General features: G+C 38.3%; 2 protein-coding genes across 2 annotated transcripts in view; one reads left to right on the forward strand and one right to left on the reverse strand.

Annotated features, from left to right (window-relative positions):
- Positions 1-88: 88 nt before the first annotated feature.
- adamts8a (ADAM metallopeptidase with thrombospondin type 1 motif, 8a) lies at positions 89-14052 on the reverse strand. Its single transcript, XM_081366373.1, has 9 exons — positions 13104-14052; positions 10301-10540; positions 9207-9339; positions 8275-8442; positions 5200-5498; positions 3563-3749; positions 3252-3424; positions 2565-2740; positions 89-1451 (listed from the first exon to the last, which is right to left on the reverse strand). Exons 1-9 carry the CDS (start codon positions 13824-13826, stop codon positions 716-718), a joined length of 2835 nt encoding a protein of 944 aa, XP_081222499.1. The 5' UTR covers positions 13827-14052; the 3' UTR covers positions 89-715.
- Positions 14053-15765: 1713 nt separating this feature from the next.
- adamts15a (ADAM metallopeptidase with thrombospondin type 1 motif, 15a) overlaps positions 15766-25840 on the forward strand; it is a 37468-nt gene continuing 27393 nt past the window's right edge. The window contains exon 1 of the mRNA XM_081366020.1: positions 15766-16993. Coding sequence (XP_081222146.1) covers positions 16058-16993 — 936 coding nt within the window. The 5' untranslated portion in view covers positions 15766-16057. The remainder of the gene's footprint in view (positions 16994-25840) is intronic.

Genomic DNA, 25840 nt, shown 5'->3' on the forward strand with positions numbered 1-25840 from the left:
TATTTGTATCTATTCCAACAGCTCTTATCTCTGTGTATGTTGTTCAAATACAGCTATTGTGTGGCCAGTAAAGGACTGTACTTCCAAATACTGTTTCTTCCAGTGTTGTAATATGAAAAATCTGAAAGCCTTCATGGGTAATACCAGTATTAAGTAGTAGATATAATTACAAAACAGACTCAATGCTTCAAAGCTGGCAATTAAAATAAATGTGTGAAATCAATTTGTCTAGCATGTATGAAGACATAAAATGCAGTCAATTCTGACGTTTTTTAAGAAAGTAGACGCTCTGACTTGAATAATTTATGTGACCACCTTCAGGTATATCATTAAATTTGGACTTGTTTCATATGTGGAGTAAACTATACTGCATTATGGAGGTATCTGACAGATGTTTGAATAAAATTTCAGCAGGTTTGTTCAAAGGTTTAGCTGTTTTCAAAAGGATTCCTCTCTAAACAATTGTGAACATTATGAAGCTTGTATTGACTGAGGTAGATCTCCGTGGGAGGTTACCTTTGTGGTTAAAATTAAACAAAATAAGACACAGAGAATTAGATTAAACCATGATATAGGTAATAATTCATAACAAATGCCCTTGTTATGTCTAAGAGCTCCTTTGATTGTTTGTGAAGCTTGGTAGGGCTTTCTCAGTCACTACAGACACAACGGATCCCACCACCTCCTCATTCTCTAACACTGTTCACTGTCAGCTTTAGCAGTCCTGGTAAAAACATTCTCCTACAACTACCTCTGGCCTCTTATCTGGGTTGCACTTCTCATGCCCTTGAACCTTGCCCATGTAGTCCATGCAGACTACGGTACGGTGGCGCTCTCCGGGTCCGCAAGTCCGTGAGCATGCTGACCACGGCCCCATTTGCCAAATGGGACAGGGCAGATCCCCGCAGGGCCGGATGTCTGCCGGTCGCAGGTCGGCATCGCAGAAGTAAGACAGGGATCCCTGCCCATCTCTACACTCAACGCTTCTCCGAGACCATCCAGCACCACAGCTCTTGGAGCACTCAGACCACTCACCTAAGACCCAGTCAGCTCCACCAAAAGGCAAGATAACATGTGCCGAAATCCTGCTCTCTGTGCCAGGTTTGCTAAAAGGCACATCCCTCGGCAAAAAGAAAGTATATTTTATCCTAGGTGGTGAGGTGTCCCCAGCAGTGGACAGCAGCTGGACAGTGATGGGCTCCCGAAGTGTGTGAAAGCTGAGTAGTCGCTCCAAGGTGGTGGAAGAGCCACTGTAGCGAAGCATGGCACCAGGCACTGGGATATCCTGCTCTGCCATAGACACTGAGAAATTCCCATTCAGGATGTAGGTTCCGCCTTCTGCCTTTACCGCCAAGTAGTTACCATCGTGTGCGATGCCTCGATGGCTGCGTTGCTTTATGTCAATATTAGTAGCCCCAGCCGGGATGGTAACAATATCAATGTAGCCAATACTGTGGAGATATTATAAACAAACAGTATATCATAAACTAGGATGATATGCATGATATATCCGTACCATATTGGTTACTGGCTGACATTACACTCTTAAAAATAAAGGTTCTTTATTGGCATCTATTGAAAACTTTTAACATCCATGGAAGCTTCCCACAGCATAAAAGGTTCTTGATAGTGGAAAAAAGGTTCTTTAGATTATTAAAATGTTCTTTACTCAAAGCGTCACGGTTATGGTCAATTATTTTGATATTCTGTTTTGTTTCCTTCAGTTCCTGTTTCCCCGCTCTGTTTAGTTTTGGATTCCTTGGTTACTGTTTATATCTTAATTGGTTCTTATGGTTACATATGATTTCCACCTGTCTGTCATTATGTTTGCCTGGTATTTATACTCCCTGTTATGTTCAGTTCACTTGTCAGTTCTCATGCTAAATTTACGTGTGTAGTTTCCTATATTCTCCCGAGTGTTCTCCTGTGTTATTCTCCGTGTTCAATGAAGACTTTTTTGTTATCTCTGCAGCCTGCATTTTGGAGTACTACACAACATTACAATAAGACAAAAAAATGTTATTTTAAGAACTGTTGACTGAAAGGCTCTTTGGGCAACACAAAATTGTTCTTCTATTGTACTGCTATGAAAACCCACTTTTGGAGCTTAGACTTTTGTCAGTATATAGTGACTTGTATTGGATACTTATTTGTACATGCTCATTTCCCCTACTTTTACACACCTTAGACTACCTTAGATATTTAAAGAAGATTCTTTCATTTAATAACACTGTTAAATTAAAAATCTTTGGCAAATCTCAAAATTAATGTCTATTTTTCATTCTATACATTATAATGTTGTGATACCTAAATTCACTTGTAGCACTGATTTAAGTGTTTTATTTTTCATTTATTTAGACAAAATAGTGTAGAATTGTAATATTGATCATACAGTAACATGAAATCACTTTTGGATAGAATATTAATTTCAGTGCATCCTTATCAAAAACTAAATATGCTCAGTTATATCAACAGCTCACTCTGTCCTTTCCCAGAGTTTATTTTACAGTTTTCTAACATTTTAATAATGCTTAAATATACTTTTTTCTTTGTTTTTTACTTACGTAGCTTTGTTTAGTGAGCCACTTATTTTCCTACAGGTCGTACTGTTGCCTCCGCAGATACCACACTTATCCAGCTTTTCATTTGAGCCTATGACCTGGTCACAACCGGCTTTTATGCACTGGCCCTGAACACAGATAGATGTGGTGTCTGGCCCGCAGGTGGTGCCATCCACAACCTGCCCAGAACATATAAAAGATCAGCATTAGAATAGACAGAAACACTAAACAAATGCTTAAAGAAACAATGTGCATTTACTGTATATTGCAGTGGCAGCCTAAGTGCTAAGTACAGTGTATTCTTTTCTCACATAATGGCTATTCCATGTAAAGCGGAATGGCCAAAACTCTGGGCTGATGACGCAAAACCAACTACATTTCAGCTGTATCTGAAATATCAGTTACAGAGGTGCACTCAAGAGCTTAAGGAAGTAGCTGGACTGTAGGATTCGGGTGCTCAGGTTTCACATTTTACAACAAGGAAAATATTTCATGCATGAGAGTTTAGTGGGAGTGTAAAGATATCAATGGGCCTGTGGCAAGAGGGAAGTCTAAGAAAGAGATCATCTGACATCTTAGTAAAGCTTTAGAGCAGGCAGTTACACAGAAGAGACTAACATTTCTTTCACATATTGTCATTATTGCTGATCAAATTAGATTAAAAAGAAAGCGTTTTCAACGGATCTGCACCTTGGCTTCAAAAACCTTGAATTCATTGCTCCATTTGGCTCGGCAGACGAGTTTGCAGCGGTCACGTGGAGAGACACCAGAATATTTGGGGATCCACTGCTTTATGTTCCCTTGAATGTCCAAGTAACGATCACTGTTATGCTTCTCACACTGCTCCTCTCTGAAGCTTTTGCCTGTGAATAAAAAATCAGTGGTGTCACTGTTGCACCACTAAGAATAATGCGATCATTACAAATGCATGGGTTTTTGACCTCTTGACTTCATTCATGTGACATTATGCTACCCAAAGAGGTTTATTTATAAAATGTTACCATGGTCTTCTGGGCAAGTCTGAGTATTGCAGGACTGGTATTTGACCCTCTGTCCCACACAGTACGATCCCCCATTCTGTGGCACTGGAGCAGTGCACTCACGGTGAGAAAACTCCACACCCCCACCACATGTTCGTGAGCACGGCCCCCAAGGGCCCCACTCTCCCCAACCACCATAGACTGGCACCTGGAGGACAAATAGAGGCTGTTTATTCATCTCACTGTAATATGTTGCACCTAGTAGAAAATAATCCAAAAGAACACAGTAAAATACAAAAATACAGTAAAAACAGTAAATTTGTTTTCTTTTATAATACATTTTAAAATGTAATTTATTACTTTGATGGCAAAGCTAATTTTTCAGCAGCCTTTACTCCAATTTCAGTGTCACATGATCCTACAGAAATCATTACTGTATATGCATATTATATTAATATGCTGATTTTATGCTCAAGAAACATTTCTTATTATTATCAATGTTGACAACAGCTGTGCTGCCTAATATTTTTGTGGAAATCGTGATGCATTTTTTCAGGATTATTTGATGATGAATAGTATGTTCAAAAGAACAGCATTTATTTGAAACAGAAATCTAACAGTAACATTATAAATGCCTTTACTGTTATTTTTGATCAATTTAATGTGTACTTCCTGAATAAAAGTATTAATTTGTGTCCTTGCTGAATAAAAGTATTAATTTCTTAAAACACTGAAACAAAATTATATAAATAAATAGTAGAAAGCAATTATTATTATATAATTATATTCATTTTTTATTTCATTTTATTATACACTGTATGTAAAATCACTATATTTGTTCTATGTAAACATTTATAAACTTCAAATATCTCTATAACTCTATAACTGTATTATCTGAGTCAATCACAGTGCTCATCTTGACCCCTGATGTAGCCTTGCAAAGTCCTAAACATCACTTCCAGTAAGCGTAGTGCTGACAGAATGTGAGCATACCACACTGCATTTCTGTCAGGGTTTTTTATGAGTTGGCTGAAGGATGCCTTCTCACAGCCAGGCCGTCTGGGATCACAAGTTTTTTTTTTTTTTTTTTTTTACACTACACCAAATATAATCACACTTTTTAAGAGGCTTTGCTGAATACATGCATCTGAAAATGGAAGGCTCAAAAATAATTGAGTTTTTTTAAAGGCTCCCTCTATATAAACTCTCCTTCTGGCATTTAGAAGCTGGATTTAAAGTAGATTGATTATTTTAAGCTGCTCAGAGACAGGGCCTGGTTGGGATCCAAGAGGAGGAATACGTTTTATTTATGAGTCTAACTCTTTCTTTTTCAAACATGTAAACAGTATGGTGAAAAGAATGTGTCGTCTTTGATGTAAAACGAAGGGGAATACGTAAAAGTTTTGAATAATCAAAAGAGAAAATTGGGACAGTATGTTCTAATGTTTACAATTTTTAAAAGGGAGTATAGGGTGATGCACAAGGGCCCATAAGCAAGGCGTCACCTAAAATGTCAGATATTTTTTAATAGCGGTGCCCATAAATCTGTACAGAGGTGTTTCCAGTCGTCGTCCCCCCCGCACTTTAGATTCATACGTGCTGACAGGTGAAGTGTGATAAAACTGGATGACGCACATACACATCCAGGCCATGCATACCTTCCCCTCTCCCGCCTCCTCCAGTGCACTCGACACACATAAACCCTCACGACATCGCCTGTCCTCCCCACAGGGAGTACCGTCGGCCCAGGGGAGGCTTCCATTCCGGGTAGTGCACTGTCTCTTTCCTTCCTCTTGACACCACAGCTGTGCACATGCGTGCTCTGCAGGAGCATTAGGACACTGGATGTATTTGTCCCCGAACGTCTGCTGGCACTGACGTTGTAGACCAAACGTATGGCCGGGGAGCTCAGCGGGTAAAGGGATGGTCATCTCAGGTGGATCCAGCAAACAGTCACCTGAGGAATACATATGCAGGGTCTTATTCAGCTATATGTATTTAGAGATATTCAACTGCTAGCTCCTGTAATGATGCTTGTGAGGTGGTTTGGACTCTTTTTTTTTTTAAGCCTGTTGCCATTGACCGAGTGTTTACTTCAAATAAAACAATCTCTTACATTCAGCGAGTCTAAAACAGGTGTGCACCTTAGCTTGAGGGAACTATTTTCATAGCAGAGAGATCTCACTGTACCTCCTCTAATCCCAATGTGCGTAAGACCTAATAGTCTCCCATCTGGAGATTTCCATTATGTAACCTATTATTGTGGAGTTAGCTCACTCTAGAACAAAAAAATCGAATCAGTAACAAAAGAAAGTATAATTTTACTGTAAGGAATGTCTACCCTGAGTCCTTCCTAAACACAGTTTTATCCATATGGATAAAGATATGGAGACAGTATAACACCATGAAACAATAATGCAGACTTCTTGACTCCCTTTGTGTTTTTCCAAGACTGATACTGTGAAATCTAATTAGGCTTAAAGTATTGAGGACACATTAAGAAATTGGACAAGTTTCAATACAGCTTTGCACACCTAAATGAATGTTATGAATGCTTAGTAATGAAAGGCTTTTGTTGAAACGGATACAGGCATAACAACAATAGAAAATAACAGCCTTGAAGTCGAATCAGTTCATAGTCTACCTGTGGCAACAGTACAACCGGTAAAGACGGCATGTGCTTGGCTACGCATAGTGTTTCTGTGAGGGAAAACAGTTGTTAAACCTGGAATGTGTGAGTCACTGAAGATGAGTCAATGGAAGACTGAGAACGAGAGCGTGTAGACTGAGACATCGGCGGAGATAAATCAAAACCTGGAGAAAATATGTCTACCGTATTTCCTGAGTTGTCACTTTTCTTATCTGAGCTCATCTTTATTGTGAATTGTTCTATTTAATTTGAACAACAGTTAACCCCAGGTATCCCTATAGGCAGTCTGGACATGTCCCCTCGGTGTGTCAGAAATCTAAAGTCCCTTTTGAAAGATCTTTTACTTCATGAAGCTACATCACAACTTCACAGCTTCATAGATATGAAACTAACATTCAAAATTTTGGGGTCAGATTATTTGAGAGTGATACTTTTATTCAGCAAGGGCATATTAAATTGATCAAAAGTGACAGTAAATACATTTATAACGTTGCAAAAGTTTTCTACTGTTCTTTTCAACTCTCTATTCATCAAAGAATCCTGAAAATATCATTGTTTACACCAAAATATTACGCCTCACAACGGCTTTCAACGTTGATAATAAGGAATGTTTTTTGAGTATTAAAGGTAGTGTAGGCAAATTCGGAGAGGCTAGCAAGATCCCACCCTCCCCATTTAGAGCGCTCTCCAAAGCCACATCTCCTTCAAAACACATGAACACACACAGTGCCTGCAAAGAGTCAGGAGACGGTGTTAAATTACCTCATCTCTCAAAGCACATAACATTACAATAATAATGAACGTAAACAACTTACAGAGCTCTTACTTGTACCACCTGACTGCGGCAGATTCATTTCGTTGTTGATAGTGTTGACATAGAAACGCAAAAATCCGAGTCTGAGGATGTGAACAGCTGCAGGTAGAAGGTCAAGGGTTGCCATCTCGTAATTACGGTTACGACATGGTGTGAACGTAGCATAAGTGCGTTGTTTTGGTTCAGGAGAAACTGTAAAAGGTGGCTGCTGTTTGTTTGTGGCACTCAGTGACTGTCCACAACTCTGCATAGCCTTGCGGAACGCACTGATTACATGTGATGTCTGCGCGAGCAGGGTGCGCGGAAATATTTTTTGGTCCTGAGACTTCGACAGAAGATATGTAAAAAAAAATTAATTAGACCACCTCTATTATTGATTGCTCTCAGGATGTGAAGAAAGTTTAAACCAGTATAACAAAAAGTGTTTATAAGAAATCACCTACCCTACCTTTAAATCAGCATTATAAGAATGATTTCATCATGGATCAATGGCTGTTGAAAATTCAGCTTTGCCATCACAATAATAAAACACATTTTAAAATATGTTAAAATAGAAAACAGTGATTTAAAATGTTAATACTATTTCACTATATTACTGTTTTACTGTATGTTTGATCAAACAAATACAGCCTGGGTGAGCATAAGAAACATTAAAAATCAGGGGTCTTACAGATCTCAAACTTTTGAACAGTATTGAATATATTCATACAAAGCATGAGTAGATGAAGTGAGTGAGAGTGAGCTTGCTCTGCAAATACTGTTAGTTTTGACACTCTCAGCAAAATTACACAGTGTGGTCCAACCAGCCCGTTATTAGTGGTTAGGGAGTAAGTTCAGACAGAAGAGGCATTTAAACAAGAAACGTGCAAAACACTGGAAGAAAGTAAATTCATAAAACACAGGCATCTACATTATAGAGATTTTTCACCGCACATTAAGATCAAAATTATACAGTAGATTCTCTGTGACATGTTTCCATTAACTTTAGAATGACAGATTTACAATTTAAGCCAAATGTCTCAAAAACTTCACTGAATGTTATTGTATTTTTTTCCCCTCTGGGTCTCTGGGAAATATGCACCATTATGTTCTATGGCCAAAACCAAACAAAAACTGAAAACCTAATGTTAACCGAGAGAAAACCAGCGGTTAATAAAAGATACACTCAGAAAGACAAGAGAAAAACAAATGGTACTCCTTTTCTGTGAGTACTTTTTCACTGACATAAATGATTAACACAGTATCCTGACAAACAGAGAAGGATCATACCGTGGCCATTGTCGAAGAACTCTGTGATGTATAGAGCACTACATGGAGACCAGGGAAGAGTTTTGTTGAGGTGAATGAAGAAAGGAGCCATCATATGATGTCCATTGAGATGCCCAAACCATTTCTCACAATTTCTTGAATCATCATGTGGCATGCTGAGTACATGGCCTGAAAAAAGGAGAGGAAAACAAAAAGATGTACATGTACAGTGTAATAACTTTCACACATTGCTGTGCTCCTCAATATGACTGTGCTCTATATGTCTTTCATTGATGTTTATCACTGCTGCTCACTGTGAAGTGTTTGACTTTTCTAGAGGGTGTCACTTACAACCAAACATTTAAAGAGACAACAATACTGCAGCTACTACTGCAACTTGGTGCTTAATAATTGAACGTAAATGTCCATAATGTAAGTCCATAAATGTACCTGTATTTTGAACACCTATTTGTGTGTGCATACTCTGTATGGGTTGTTTAAGCTCACTCCTGAAAATATGATTCAAGAAAATAGCACAGATGGAATATAAGAACTTGTCCTTGGACGGACTGACAACTCGATTTATAGAAATAGAAATCAGCAATACAGTGACTTCTAAAGCCACTGCAATATGTAAGTATATTCAATAATTTACTAGTCAACTACAATAATACAATGTCTTTGAATCTTAATTTTGTCTACAAAAATATTGACATGTGATTCAGCATTTTAGAACCAAATTCTAACTTTAATCACTTAAAATTCAATTAAAATTTGAAATCGTTCTACAGCCCTAATATTCACACAAAGCTCTCAGTGTACTTTAGCTGCTGAAAACAGCTGGTTTACATTAATTAATGACTAAGTCTGGAACACATGCTCTTGTCCAGACAGTCAGTTAGGGTGAGATGTCCAACTATAGACATGGAGTCTGTTCATGTGTGTGAACATACCGAGTTCATGCGACACAGTAAATGCTGCCTGAAGGCCATTGTCCTCTATAACTGAGCAGCTTCTTTTGGGGTCACACATAGTGCCAACATCAGCTACACCCAGAGTGTCACAATCCTTATATCCACAAATATCCTGAGGTCAAAAAGAGAGAGAGAGAGACAAGTGGGCAAATGAGAAAGAGAGATGTGAGACAAAAAAAAGAAAAGCGAGAGGAGAGGAGAGTAGAGGGGGACACATCTGAGACACTGATATCCAGCCATCGCTCCATTAGTTCCAGACAGCCTTTTTTCCCCCAAGCAGGCTCTTGCCAGCAAAACATATTTGTCAGTGTTTCCATCGTAAAATGAAGCAAATACATGGCAGACTGCGTACTAAAAAAAAAAAAAAGAAAAAAAGGGGGAAAATTAACTGTGAGATAGCTGGACCACACAGCACAGGCAGACCAATAGGTCTGTCCAGCACTTCCCTGTCAGACAGGGATAACCTTGACTGTGGAAGACATCTCAGTGAAGCCATGTGAGACGACCAGAGACACACAGACCTCCTCCACTAAATAAAAACCACCTGTTTCTCCATCTAGCGACAGAAGGACTGAGACCTCCATGAGTTCTGTTGTATTGCTCTCAGCTGGATGTCCAGCCAAATTTTTGTTTCTCCTACATCTACTTTATGCTGTGCTAACCCTCTGGATTTGGCAGTGCTACAATCTCATGTGTGCTGTCTTGAAGATTGAACAAGGGGCCCCCTGTTGAGCATTGTGATCATGACCCTGTCATTGCCTCCATGAAATGATGTCTTGTTTTGGAAAAGTGCTGCCAAGTGAGTTAATCAAAAGCCGTAAAATGTGTGTGGACTGAAAATGTTGGGGAGAAAGTTGCCATCTTTCCTGATGAAAAAAATTACTTAACCAACATATTTCTGATTTTAAAAGTAAATCTGCTATTACACGTCCAGTTGTTTCATCATTTTTTTTTATTGCAACCGTTGTAGGATACTGACGTTGGTGCACAACATGATGAGATCTCAATTACTGTTGCCGTTCGATTCAAATTTGGATTATTTTGTTATGAAAAAAATGCTTTGTGTTTCTCACCTCTCTAGTGAACAAGATGGCAGTATCATAGTGTTCAGGATGCCTCTGGCTGCCTGGGTTGAAATGTTGTTGCCACATGCAGAAGTTGCGCAGGGCAACACCGCCATTGTTTGAAAGCTCAGGTCCCACCTCCTCATCCTCAACAACGACCATCTTTACTACCACCAGACTAACAGCATTTTTCAGACTTGGATGTGCATAGATCTGTGCTGCCATGGACATCACCACCAAGAGGTAGTGCTGTAGAAATAAAGAGAGAAAATATAAATTTAGTAATGAAACAAAAATGGTCTGTGGATACACTGCATAAACAAATCTCAAAGATACTTAAAAAAAAATACACCCCTGGATATATAGTACCAAAAATATCTCTTGGCATTAAAATTAGATGATTGTCTGATCGACTGTTTTCAGTTTCATACTTTTGGAGACTATGACTTGATAAAAGTTTTAAAAACAGGCATAAGTTTCCATGTTAGACATATTAATGCAGATGATACACAAACATCACAGTAGACTTAATAAAGACATATGTTAAGTTTTTGCTTCATTAAACTTATATAAATAAAGGGGTAACAAAAGGGGTATATTTACATAAAGGGGTAGCAAAAATCTGAAGGTTTGTGGGACCAAAATATATAAAAAATATGTTCTTCTTTATATCAATAATATGGGACAAAAACAACCCCTGTCTGTACTTCTTTTCCAGATGGTCCTTTCACCCCCCTCTGTATTTATGATTCATATTTTGCTACAATCAGTATAACCAACCCCACAGTCACCCTCAAACCACAAGTTTGAGTGGTTTGCCTGATTTATGTTATTTTTCAATTTTAAACCATAGAGCATTAAGAGCTACATCGTTTTAGAAATTGTACTTCAATCGACTTGTGAATGCAGCTGAAAATTATGTTTTAATAACAAAGTTCGGGAGGAACACGTTCAAATGATCTACCCAATCAGCACAAGAGGAAGCCTATATAGTATATACAGACGACACACCATGTTTCTCGACAGTTTTTCTGCATCTACCCTCCGCCACCCCGACTCCTCACTCTTGGTTCCTATTCCAGCCAGGGATATGGGGGGAGTAGGCCCTATAGCCTACTCTGGGTTTGGGCCAAATTCAGAGCTCCCTTCGGACAGCACGGCAAATACGCATAACTTTACTCTGATTATTTGTACGTGTGAATTTTAGAATAAAGACTGCAAAGGAAATGTGTCCCTGAATGATAGTTTTACCCTGAAATCCTTGATAATGTGAAACAGCACATATGACAGCTGTTTTGAGTGCACTCATATTTAGTTCGTGGCACATCGATCAGCTATAATGGATAAACACATTCCCTACTTTCAGTGTTTACTTCAGTACAGACCTTGAGGGTAACAGTGTGTGTTACAAAATGTGTTTTTCATATAGTTCTATAAGTATGTAATATCCAAAAACTTGCATCTTGGACAAACACGAACAGTTAGTTTGCACATTTATTTGTACAAACTCGCTCCAAAAGACGCCACCAATCAGTGACGTAGAGGACGGGAACGCGATTTCTACCAAGGGATGGTCACGGAGTTGCGGTTCGGGGAACACGCGGATTTGAACCACTGCCCGGTTCGCATTTCTCCTAGAAACGCAAGTGGGGCAAACTGCAGAGCCAAATGACGTCTAGCACCACCTCTCTGGACGTCATGGGCTGAGCTTGACCTAGTCTAGCTCCACCTCTATGCAACATGCAGACTGAAACCCGCACTATGCAGGTAGAGCGGAGTGACAGATTTCGCTCAGAGATTTCTGAAACGCCAATCTACTCCGGGTTTTCTATTTCAATGACTCGCTGCGAGCGACCATGGAGAAAAAGAAGACACTGACGCTTTAAATTTCCAAAACACATCCCTTGGTACAGGCAAAATTATGCTAATCCGCTATCTTTCACAAGAGAAACCATGCCTCGACTTTCAAAAAGCCTGTTCTTCGCTCCAGGATCCATGCTCCCTACAACACTGCAGTATACTGACCGAAAATGTCATCAGAAGTGTAGCCTACACTTTCGTGCGACCTGCACATGCTCAGAGATGTAGCCCTACCCTTACGAAAAATAACAATGGTTTTATTGAAAAAAAAAAGAAAAAAAAAAAGAAAAAGAAAACTTGGTTATTGTAGTTGCACCATGGTAACCGCAAATTAAGCACGGTTTTGCTACACTAAAGGCTCGTTTGACCATGGTATTTGTAGTAAAACTGTGGTAGGCTATCTTATACAAATGGTAATCAATCCGCCAAAAAAATAAAAAAATAAAACATGGTTAGCCTACACACGTTTACTACAATACAACCATGGTTAATTTTCGTAAGGGTATTAAATGTCACCTGGAAAACGTATTAAAGGCGGGTGCAAATAAGTTAGCCTACAGTTAAAAGTATTTCTTCAAATATTCCATAAATAGGCATACTATATTGCAGTCACAGTTTTCCGCATTGCTAAGGATAATAATTGGGGTAGCCTATATTATTTAAAGATATTAGTTTGTAAAACGCAAAAAAAAAAAATTAAAGAAAGAGAGAGAGAGAGAGAGAGAGAGAGAGAGAGAGAGAGAGAGAGAGAGAGAGAGAGAGAGAGAGAGAATGATACCTTTCTTCCGTGAAAGCTTAACTGTAGCTAGCTACATTGTGTACAATGAATTAGTTGACTGAAACGTTGTTTATGCACCCGATGGGCAGATCTAATAGCCTATTAACCACTGCTAAATTTGTAAATTAAAAATGTTAAATGAGCAAATTGCGATAAAAGATACAGTTTTCTAACCTTTATCTCATCTCCATAGAAACGTGCCATTGAAGCGTCGGCCACTACCAGAGTCTCGATGTATCTCGCAGCAGACACAAATCTTTTTGCGCGTCTCATTTTGCCGTCTTCGTCTTCACTGGAGTTCAGGTTGCTCTCTTTCACAAAACGGTCCACTTTTAGTTGATCAAAGACCATATTTGACGCTCCCCGGTGGTTGGAAAAGACTCGCCTTTTAACTACGTGCACCTGCGTAAAAGATTTCCCGGTGGTCTTGACACTTGCTTTAGGCTGAATATAGTACTCGTCCCCTTGCGTTATGAAAGTACCCTGGATGCCATGACATAAACTAACAGCAACTACAGATTCCTTTTCGGAGTTGACCGATCCGGTGTAGAGACAGTCTCTGAGGTCCGCACCGCTGTCTCCGCGCTGGGTGAGAGAACCCCTGAGAGAACCTCCGCTCTTGGAGGCGTCCAGAACCGCGGGGAGATTCTTCGCTTTAATGCGCTGGACGCTTAATGCTGGAGACACGAACTTGCTGTCCGGCGTCAGGTCAAGCACAAAAAGTTGGCCAAAGGCACTGATCTTAAAACGCGCTCTCTCTTCATTCCTCCAAAAAACACCTTTTCTGAATGCAAGGTTTATTGGCACAGTTTCCTCTTCCTCGTTCAGCTCACACAGAGCAAACTGAGACATAAGATTTGATAAGAAAAATATATAACAAACTATTGTGGATACCATTTTAATAGTGAATTCGGAAATATTCAAAAATGTAGGCTAGCCTATGTTGTAAAATAGGTAAGCGGCACTGGACGCACAGATAGTTATATTTTAAAACAAAGATGCAGATGAAGATTATGAAAAACCTAATATAAATATTGACTTAATAAGAATTAAAATTAGGCTAAGTCTCGAGAGTTCATAAAAACAGTCTTATAAGATAATTCTCATCCGACTAACTGTAAGCGAAGAATGTTCGCGTTGCTGGTATTTATACTGTCTTGTGCTTCTCCAGCGTACGCGGTTTATTTTTGATATTCATTCTCTCTCCTCCCCCTCGTGCGCCAAAGCAAGAGAAAAAAACACACCCAGTTTCATCCAATGGGGCTACCGACACGCCCCCTTTTTCACTACAGCGGGTCTTACTTTCAGCTATTATTATATATAACAGCCGGCTGGAATGCTGCAGGACTCTCAAAGTATGTGTTGAGTGTCAACCATGTAGATGCTAGAGAGCGTGTTAAACCAGAGAAAATCTGTTTACGCGGTGTACACACGAGCAAGGTGACATCTGAATATCATGGCTAGGTGAACTCAAAATGAATGATTTTGAAAAGTTCCCAAATACGTTTCGGAGTGCATATCAGTTTGAAATATATTACGTTATTTAAAAAAAAAAAAAAAAAAAAAAGTTCAAACGCAAAACCCCGAGTTTCTCTCTCTATCTGTGGCACTGATTTAGGCTAGTTAAATCCTGCATACTTTAAACTCATAAAACCTCTAAAAAACAAAACAAAGACAAATCTAAAAAAAAAAAAAAAAACAATTATCGGAGGAGGGACATCTAATAGGTTATTCACAACACACACAGAGAGTTTTTCATGGAGGTCTTCATTATCATAGCGCAGCGTACAGTGGCTGATGTCAGGTTGATTTCAAAACCACCGCTAAGGGGCAACATTGTATCATTTGGAGCATAAAGTTGGAAACTGGAGGTAATAATTTAACAAGAGATCCTTTAACATCCTACGGTACAAAATATTGTCCAGAACTAAAAAATAAATAAATATATAGGCTATATAGTTTTGTGGATGCTTGGAATGGAAAGAGGTTATTCTGAAATTATTGGTTGCAGTTTAAAGCTTTTTAATATTTACTAAACTGTGTTGAAATTGTTTCATCACAAGATGTCGCTCTTACACCTGTGCATAACTGAATGGGTTCACTGAACAAGTACTTCAAATTGACAATTTTTAGATTCAGCAGTCATGACAGATGCTGAATTCAGAACCGTATTTAGCTTAACTACCCTTAATATTTCTGCCATAGAAAGATAAGGTAAAATTAGTACAATAGGCTATATACAAGTATGCGGTTCTGCAACTGACACAATTAAGAAATTTTACAATGCAGCTGTAAGTATAGGCCTATGCATCCTAGTGATAGGAGTACCTTTAAGGGTAGGCCTACTGCCCCACTGACAAGTTGTTGTACCCCTAATTTTCCGTTTTTTTTTTTTTGTTTTTTTTGTTTTGTATTATACCAAAAATGGTTGGAAACGGCCAAGCACACAACAATTATGGAAAAATAATATAAAATTATGGGAAAATAATATAAATGTTAGGTACCTTTAGCTACGTAACCTATCCTTAAATTATGGTTATATCACTCCCTGGTGTTTGATGGCTTTAGAAAAGGGAAGAGATATAAAAAATAAATGTAGCCATAACAGATAAAGCTAAGACTAAAAAATAAATTAAGATCATAATAGAATATATTTAGAACTTTGCAGTACTATATGACTATATGTCTATAGTCCATGCGCTGTCCTCCCCTTGCGAACTTCATATCATAAGAGACTGTTTGGATGCTGTAAATGAAGTGGGAGGGAAACCCGGCTCTTGGAACGCTGCAGGCTGATGATGCGAATGCTCACACAGCCACAAGTAGTTGCAGGCTTAACCTTAAATCGAGAAGCATACACAGTGAGCGCACTCGAGCACCTCCCCAAAAACTTCTGATGACAAGCGCTAGATGTTTGCACATGACGCGCGCACATAAAGACGACAGATGAGTAGAGCCGCTTCAGTTTACAGGTACAAGAAAGGGATGGACCACAGACCGGCGGATTTCACACTTTATGGACGCGCAAAAGCAACATTTTAGTGCAACCGCATCCTGGAATATTGTTGCATCCACATCTCACTCTATCTCAATTTGCGCTTTATCAATCAATTTTCTCGCGCACAAACATGTTTTTGTTGCTAAGGTCAGTTCTTCTTGTTAACGTGTTCTATGCTCAATTGGAAAATGTGAATGCAATGCAGAGTCAGTTTTGCGTGCCCGTAAGACTGAATCATGTCAAGAACAGTTTAGTCGGTGCAGAAGACAACACGTTGGAGCAAAAAGTTGTATTTAAAATAAGTGCATTTGAACAAGATTTTGTACTCGAATTACAGTCGGACTCCAGCTTCATTGCTCCCGGTTTCTCGACGCGCGCCGACCCAACTGCTCAAAATTCCGCGCACAGTGAAGATCTGAGCCGGTGTTTTTATGCCGGTGAGGTGAATTCTGATCCATATTCCTATGCAGCGCTCAGCTTGTGCAAGGGGCTGCAAGGCGCATTCGGTTACGATGGCTGGGAATATTTCGTCAAGCCGGCTTTTAACGACACCAGCCGGGGAAATGTGGACGCGCATGTCATCAGACGCAGATCTAACGCCAATATGAGTGGAAACTCAACGTCAAGGTGCGGCGTGGACAGCGATGTGACCCACACCGTTGCGCAGTATTTGGCGAAGTTTAAGCACATGAAGGAACACATGAGTAACATCACCATGTCAGTTCTGAAAAACCGCTCGAAAAGATTCGTCTCCATTCCGCGTTATGTAGAGACATTAGTGGTGGCCGATGAATCTATGGCCAAATTCCACGGTGATGACCTCAAGCATTACGTGCTGACCTTAATGTCTGTGGCGGCTAAGCTTTACAAACACCCCACCATTCTCAACTCAATCAACATCGTGGTTGTCAAGTTTATGGTGATTAACGAGGAAGAGAAAGGACCCAAGGTTTCCGAGAACGCGGCGATGACCCTGCGTAATTTCTGCACCTGGCAGAAGAAGTTGAACAAAAACAATGACAAGCATGAGGAGTATTGGGATACGGCAATCCTATTCACAAAACAGGTAAGGGGTAATGCGCGTTTCGTCAATAGGGGGCAGTATGAGAATCAGTGAATATAATGATCCGGCTAATGTATCTTCTGGTAATTATATCAAGATGGCTTGCAACATGAAACAAAACTGAACACCACTCAGGCGGCTGGAATTTACTTACCCAATAATCAGCCCAATTTAGACATGATTTATGATAACACTGTAATCACGTCTTTTAAGTCCAAATGTGCACTGCATAAGTATAAATATGGTGTTTTAATCATGCATTGTTTGTAAAAAAACAAACAAACAAAAAAACACATGCTTGAATGAGTTTTTATTCTAACCTAAAAAACTTTTTTTATATCTGAACACATATTGGTGTACATAGCTTTTTTAACTTTGAAATATATTTTGTGTCTCAAAGAGTAATGGGCAGGCTGCAACAAGAGCGGCCTCTCCAGTTAACCTGCAGTTGCCTCATGTTTATAAGTGTTCTTAAGGTCATGGGTCAGGCCTGCCTTTGAGCTACTGCCCTGTATCGCACTGTGAGTAAGAATGTGTGCTATGAATCACCAGAGATACAATCCACATATGCATAATTAGCAGAGAGATGAAATAATTTGCTCATTCATCTCATTGTGCTTTTGGAGCATTATTTTTCATTGAAAGCATTTAGAGCAGGATTAGCAATGATAACTGATTTGAGACTGGACATACAATGTCTAAATAAATCAAAAGTGCAATGTCTTCAAATTAGCATTGACATTATGTCAGAGCTAAAAGTCTTTTAAACTCTTGGCAGGTCTGAGAAGATTATTTTGGGAGAAAACAGAAAGAGTGTGATCATTTGGAGGTAAAGGGATAGTTCACACAAAGATAAAAGTTCTGTTATCATTTACTCACCCGCATGTCGTTCCAAACCCCTATGACTCTTTTTCTTTCATGGAACCCAAAAGGTGACGGATATCTAGGCCACTCTTTTTCATACCGTTAAAATTAATGTGGAAATGTGCTGTCAAACTCCAAAATGACACTATATAAGGTGACCTTACTCATGCACTATATTTTAAGTGTTCTAAAGCCATAGGATTTTTTCCTTTAAATGTCCGTTTGTTTTGCATCCAAAACTACCACATGGCTCCAGAAGATTTGGAATATAGTGCGCTAGTCATACTGACCAATTTAATTATCCTTTTATAGTTTATTGTTTTTTGTCAATTTTCAACATAGGCTCACTCTACCTACATTGTCGCAAAATTCCAAAACTGTACCTACCTGTACATGCAATTCACTGCTGTTTCCATCTGAAATGAACACTAGTGGCAATGAAACACCAACAAACTTTATTCCGTAACATAAATTGCGATGACGTGTAAATTAAAAGATAATAATCTTTATTGGTTACCTAACCTGTATGAAATTCTGCTTGTTAGTGTCTGTAACATCAACTTCCTTCAACTTCACATCTTCCTGCCCTTATTTAACCCCACTGCAGAAAAGTTTCTCCTCACAAATAGTGCATTGTTTCCATTCATTCCAGCTGTTATCAACTGTTCTAAATGACACTGACCAGGGCAACATTGAGGAATGGCTAAGCTTTGCATTCAGTCTCCAGTCTGTCAAATTATGCTTTTACTCACACAGAAACTCCTTCTTTGCACCGACTCACCCTTACTAACCCACATGAACTCATTTTAGGCTGTCAGCTGTTTTTTAGGAACACGTGTATGTGTGAAAACAGCTCCAAATATGCCAGATGAGTGCAACCACTGTATCCTCTGGTAATCTGCTGCAGTTACACATGACCTGAGCTGGACATCCAGACCAGTTATGTCTGCCTAGTCTGGATGACAGCTGTAGTGAATCATTTTAAGAGGAGTAAATGTTTTATTGTTTCTTCTCCAAAGGGAACTTATGAAGCATTTTAGCAAGAGAGCACAGCTACTCCCTACATTCTTCCACTCATTATGTTCATTACTCCCTGTGGACAGAAAGATTGTCGGGTTTCTCCATGGTCTTGGATGAGTCAAGATGATTTGGAGAGGGGCTAGACTTGTACATCTGCTAACCTACATAAATGAAAAAGTTTCCAACCTGAGAAGGTTGTGATTATGCAAGTCTCCATAAATAATACAGAGAGAAATATGAATGAAATGACAAATATTGATTGATAGACAGATGAATGAAGGGATGTATGATAGATGAACACTATAGCGGGTATGTGTTGAACATGAAGACATACTGCATCTATAAAAATTTAGCTTTCCCTGACATTTAATTGGAGATTAGATCTTAATGCATTGGCAATCCATCGCATTAAAGAGCTAAAATCGGGAGATTAGCAAACCCAGACATTTTTGTGCTAGTTGCTATTTTCCATTCCGTTAAAACGAATGGGGACTGGAGCTTTCAAGCTTCAAAACGGACCAGAAAAGGATCATAAAAGTAGTTCATATATTTCTTATAAGTCTTCTGAAGCTATTCACTTTTAGCTTATTCACTTTTCTGCTCTGAAAGAGTTCATGCGAGAAGTAGCACCATCTAATTTGTGAATGAATCATACTTTTGAGTCAGATCTTTTCAATGAATCAGTTGGATCGTGTTTACAGAGCAGGTTTTCAATTGATTTGATCAAGAACCAGCCTGATCCAGATCTTGAATTAATGGAGATAAGAACTTACATTTTGGACTTTTCCTCCCACAAAACTATAATAACTTCAGGAGACTTGGAATGTACTTTATGGTTCTTTTGCATCATTTTTGAAGTTTTAAAGTGCATTTGCTTGAATGGATAAATGTTATCAGTACATTATTTACGTGTGTGTGTGTGTGTGTGTGTGTGCAATAGACAAAAGAAAGTCAAATTGGTTTGGAACAACATGAGGGTGAGTAAATGATGACAGAACTATTTATTTAAGTTGTTTATTTCAACAAGGCCAATGTATACAAAAGAGTTAAAGGGAGTTTCATACATGACTTTGGGAGATATGGGAAGTGTCCCGTTTCGAGGGGAGCTTCCCTTAACCACAGTCGCAGCTGTGAGTGATCTTTACCCCTCTTTCTTCTCCCACCCTCTTTCAGTCTGTTCCTTATTACTAACATTTAATGAGGAGAATCTGAGAAGAGAGAAAACCTATGTGGACACTGCATCTAGGGTGCTGCAGAGCTCCAATACCAGCTGCAGCCTGGAAATCAAATGAAAATGACATAGGCCTATATTTTTATCCATCTGGTTCTGTTGTGACCTAATTTTCTGTCAAGTCACCTTTAAGTCACATTTATTTATATAGCACTTTTTACAATACAGATTGTTTCAAAGCAGCTTTACAGTGATAAAAGGAAATTCATGCACCAAAGATTGTTTTGGCTGTACAGCAGTGTCATTGTTCAGCGTTGATTACACGACAACAGCGTTTTGGTGGCTTGAGAACACAAACTTTGAAATAGGCTTCAAAGGGCAAGTTTTGAAAAGTATAATGTTATCATCTCTGTGTAAACTTCAAAAACGTGAATCTGTGAAAACAGCGACGGCATGCACATGCGTATTGTGTTTAGTCTAGGCACGCGCGTTTGAATGGATATGTGTGTTGACGGCCAAGAGGGCCAAAAACTCATGAATTTTAACGTCAACAACGCGTATTTAACACGTGAAATATGCTAAATATGAAAGACTTAAAGTATTTAAATATGGTATTTAAGACTTTCAGGATTAGAATGAGAGCTTGTGTTCAGGTCAAGACAGGTATAAAAACTTATGCTGGTTTTCCTGACAGCAGAAGTATTCTACTGTACTAAAGTCCTAGGCCACCCTGATAATTGGTATTAAAGCAATTTATCTGTAAAAATGATTAGGGCAATTTGTTAAAGCACTTTATAAAATTTAAGTAAACATACAGTATGTGATGTGATCTGGGAAACCCTGTTGGATGTCGCGCTGGTACGTTTTCAGTAAGGTCTAAAAATAGGTTGAATGTCAGTTTTTTTTTTTTTTGTCAAAATTGGGTTTTCATTGAATTATTATTCTATAACATCTTGTCTATGATCTCTGAATATATATTGGCAAAATTCTGCACAAAAAGAAAAATAGCGATTTATAGTGGCAAGCTGAAAAGACTGCGTCTTTCTCTTTAAGAACACGCACGGCGGAAGTGCAAAAAATAAATAAAAAATGGCCCATAGCTCTCTTTCTCTTAACACTACAAAGACAGTTCATCTATCAAAATAGACCACATAACATCTAGAATAAAGGTATATCCCGCCAGTCCTGTGTAAAATACAATGGCACGCAAGGTTTTTTTTCTTTTTTTTTTAATCCAACGTTATCGTGAGATGCAGAGAGCATAAAAGAACAACGGAGTCAAGTAGCTGCTCGCTTAAAAGATCTTGCTCGCCTCTCAATCGTCCAATTTCAAAACATTTTTCACACGATGAATTTTGAGTTTGTAAGCTTTCGAATGATACCTAATCTATGATGATTACTAAAATATGTGATATGAAAAAAAAGGCAATAAAAAAAAGAGCACCAATAGTCCCGCTAGCAGGACGTGACAATTTAAAATATTAAAAGGCAAGGAGAAGACTAATTGTACTGCACACTGCTCAAGGACCTATACCATGAAGGTAGCTGAACAAACTCAGGGTTAAAGGATTAGTTTTGAGTTGACAAAACCAAACCAAAGCAATCAGGCTTTGTTGATGCCATGAAGCAGCTCATGAATTTCTCTGTCAACTTTGATCTTGAAGCTATGAACCAAACCCCTGCAACAACTCAGTGTTATTGGCACCAGATCAAGAGAAAATATAATTCAAAGTTGTAAGTATATGTCACAGCCTTTTTTGATTCATTTTGGGGAAAGTCACCTGCTTTATTCTATGTTTCACTACTGTATGTGACCCTGCTAAGGCCATAGTTCATTGTCTAAATGCTCATTTTTGAGATATTCTTAAGAACATGTCCAGACAGAGCAATTTAAATATATTATTTCTATAGGCTATACAAAAAAGGACGAAATAAATAGGCTGAATAAGCTATAGCATGTTAAATGGTGGTAGCCTAGTCTATGAAAGGTACACCCCCCTAAGCTCACAGAAATGGTTAGACCCAAGTCTTCAGTAGCTAATGACATTGACCCGTTCAAAATGATTTTCAATGTGTATTTCACACATATTTTATGTGTAGTTAACGCGTATTTCACATGTTAAATACGGCTGAATACGCGCTGATTTGCGCAAAAAACACATATTTAATGCGTATTTCATGCGTGAAATATGTGTTAAATACGCGTTGTTGATGTGTTAAAATTCATGTGTTTTTGGCCCTCTCGGCTTTCCATACATTGCCAACTACTTGCCTGGCATACATAAAACAGCATTTTTAGTATTTTTCACAGATCCGTGTGAACAAGAATGATTTCGATAACGTTGTCATCTGTACAGACGGAAAAAAAACGTTTCCGTTTTCAGTACATCGTTCTGTCAAATAATGTATTGGCATCAAAACCAGCAGTGGATTATTGTAGGTATTTTTATTCACCAATTAAATATTATGGCAGTGAGTATGTTTTTTTTTAAGAAGTACATTTGTTGCAAGAAACAAGAAAAGTCTCAAAATGAGTCATTGTTGGCCAGCCATGCAAAATTACAACAGTTCATGTTTAATAAAAACCAGAGCAAGAATTGTAACTAGGCCACTGTTGCAAGAGAGACTGAGAGTCATGCTATGGCAACATGAAATGTAACCATTACAATAGTGACATAAGATGGATTTACAAAACTTTACATGCAACTTCAGCACATGAACTACAGTTTACAGTGTACACGTGTTGTTAAGAAGGCAGTTACAGTTATAGGACCTTGAGGCAACTAGTATACTGTCAGCTAGTCTAATAGCATTAAGTACAGCGTCACAAGTTTGAGACTTGTTTCAAAGAATCATATGATTATTGTTAGCCTCGTAGAAAATATGAAGTCCTCCGATGCAAAAGCCTCTAAAAGCCACCTATGTCAAAAATAATATAATAATATTGAGTGAATGCTCTCCGCAAATAATATACGTTCATCAAATACTTTCACTTCAAACTCACTAAATCCCAGCCTCAGCCCATTCAGAAATGTCACTACTTAGGTAGAAACTTATACATAGGAGCCTGATAAAAATGTTAATATTAAAGAAAATTTTTAATATAGACAGGCTTAGAGGCTTTTGCATCTGAAGTCTTCATATGTTTACCTGAGTGTTGAACAAGGTGATGTAATTCAATCTACTTTACATCATAATGTTTGCTTTTTGTGTACATCTATGCAAACTGCACACCTTGCTGAAGGAATTATTCTTGTTTGTACATACATCTTCATACTCATATAGCCTACTTGACATTTCATGTAGAGCATAACTGTTATTTTATAATAGATCCTTGTGTTATGTATAATTTGGGGAATTGGTAACAGCAAACCAGTTGAAAAGTTTGACTCAACAGTTCATCATGGAGACAGAAAGGCGCATCTGAAGTTTATTTGCATTTAAATGCAGCCCCCGTCAAAGGCATTTGTCCACTATGTGTGGCACTAATGGAAAGTGAAGGATTTGAGCTTATAGCCAATGCATTATACTTTTTAAATAACTTTGGATTTTTTTCTAAAAGGGTAGCATATAACATATATACATATAACATTTTTTTCCAAATATTTTTTCCAAAATTACAAGAGTAGTACTGGATTGCAGAAATACTACACCGAACAAACTGTCACATAACATGTTAGGGAAAAGTAAATGGAATAATTCCTGTGCTTCAAGTGCTTTTGATTTAATTTCAGGTTATTTGAGAATGTGCTGTATGATTACTTAGGCTTGCAGTTTAACACTTAAAGGCCCCCTGAAATCAAAATGTAAGTTTTTTAGCTTTTAGTATGAATATGTTAGCCTTAATGTTATGAATAAGATGGTGTGTTCCAAAACAATGACTACATTCTCATTTAGAAGATATAAGCATTCAAAACTTACAGTCTCTCACTTCCACTAAAATGGACCACGGATTTTTATGACATCACCGCAGACTTCAGCTTCTCATTTTCTTCTTGATTTGTCCAATCAAATGCTCTCTAGAATCTAAAGCATCCCACTCCCTATGCTATAAATACCACCTGGCTAAAGTGACCGTTGACACGTGATGGAGCAATATGTGCTGGAGATGTGTGTTTGGTTGCTCAAACGCTTGAGTTTTATTCCGTTTTCCAACTGGCTGGTTAAGAATGAAATGGCTAGAATTTATTCACACCTCTACTATTGAATCCAATGTATCAGCAGCGCTCGGATTCGCTTCCATGGTGCTGTCGACTGTGTCGAGGACAACTTGTAGTCTATCAGGTAAACTAAATGCTATTGGCTAATTTGAAAAGGGGGAGGAGCCATTCGATATGTCCTGCCTTAGCATCCTGTTTCAGTAGAAATTATGCCAATGCATCATACAAAGCTGCGTGACAAGGCACTTCACTGGGCCTTTAAGTGTTTTAATCATATCTACCAACTTGAAAAACAAAATGCTTTAGTGGGGTCTATAAAAGTTAAACATGTAGGCCTGGTTTCACAGACAGGGTTTATATTAAGCCAGGATTAGGCCTTAGCTCAATTAGTACATTTAAATAGCTTTTATAAACGTGTCTTAAAAAAGAACAATACTGGTGTGCATCTTAAAACAAAACAATGGCACTGACATATTTTAAGATGCAAATGTACAAGATCTATGCATTTGATATAAACTTTTTATATCTTTTAAGGCTTAAAAGATTTATTATCCTGTGGCTCCTTTTAGTGGGCAACATTAATATCACAGCTTAGAATTTGCCACCTCCAGAGCATCATAAATTCATGAAACTCATGAAATTCAGCTTGTTTGCTCAAATTTGTTCTCTGCGTCATTTAACACTAAAGAAAAGATTGAATGTTTATCAAATGTCTAATATAAGGTATAATTAAGTTTTTTTTATATATATTGAACTCACAAGAAAACAACTATGTTAAAGGTCATGAGAAAATTAAGTTGAGATCATGAGAATACTTTTGTTGTCAAGGTCACAAGAAAATTAGGTCGAGATCATGAGAAAACAACTTTTGTTATGTTGAGATCATGAGAAAACAAGAAATAAAAAATAATAATGCATGGCCTCTTAAGGCTTCCATTGCTAATGTAACCAGCATCAAACATTTGCACAATCCTACATCTGCCTTTGCAGCTATGTTCCTTAGTTGGCAAACTAAAAGTCACCAACAGCCTTGGGCTACATAGGCCTCCTATTTTTATATAACAACATATTTGGTTTGAAAATGATCACTAGCTTGGAGCTTGTTGACTGCCATGTGAGCTTGTTTTTTGCAGTCTGTGTGGTTCTCAAGTTCGTCACATGGTACGATTGAAGAGAAACTCTTTTATTGAGCTTTTTGGGCAGTAGAGAATTTGGAACAAAATGAAACAACAACAAAATGGCGAAAACTAAATCTCAAATAATAATTGGGAAATACACTGTTGCAATCATTAGAAAAATCATCTCAATTTTGTAATTTTGAAGCACTACAATTTGATTGCTATGTGGCCTGCATTTAATTATGCGCTTGTTTGCACAGACACTCTGTTGGAAGTGTACATCTGCTTGGGTTGCTAACCATATAACCACTATTGCCCTGCAGGGGTAGAGTTAAATAGTTTATCAGAGAAAGTACAACAATGAACTAGATAGAAAGTGCGAAGGAAGGCAAGAGTTAGTGAGAGAGGGAAAAAAGAGAGAAATGCACATATGGAACAGTTTGGATTTTATAAAGGCATAATGAAAGTCGTATGTTTGCAATGTTGGATGCCAATTGGGTCAGCACTGCTTGTGGAG

Source organism: Scardinius erythrophthalmus (genome assembly GCF_964197995.2).
Source record: "Scardinius erythrophthalmus genome assembly, chromosome: 5".
Lineage (NCBI taxonomy): Eukaryota > Metazoa > Chordata > Actinopteri > Cypriniformes > Leuciscidae > Scardinius > Scardinius erythrophthalmus.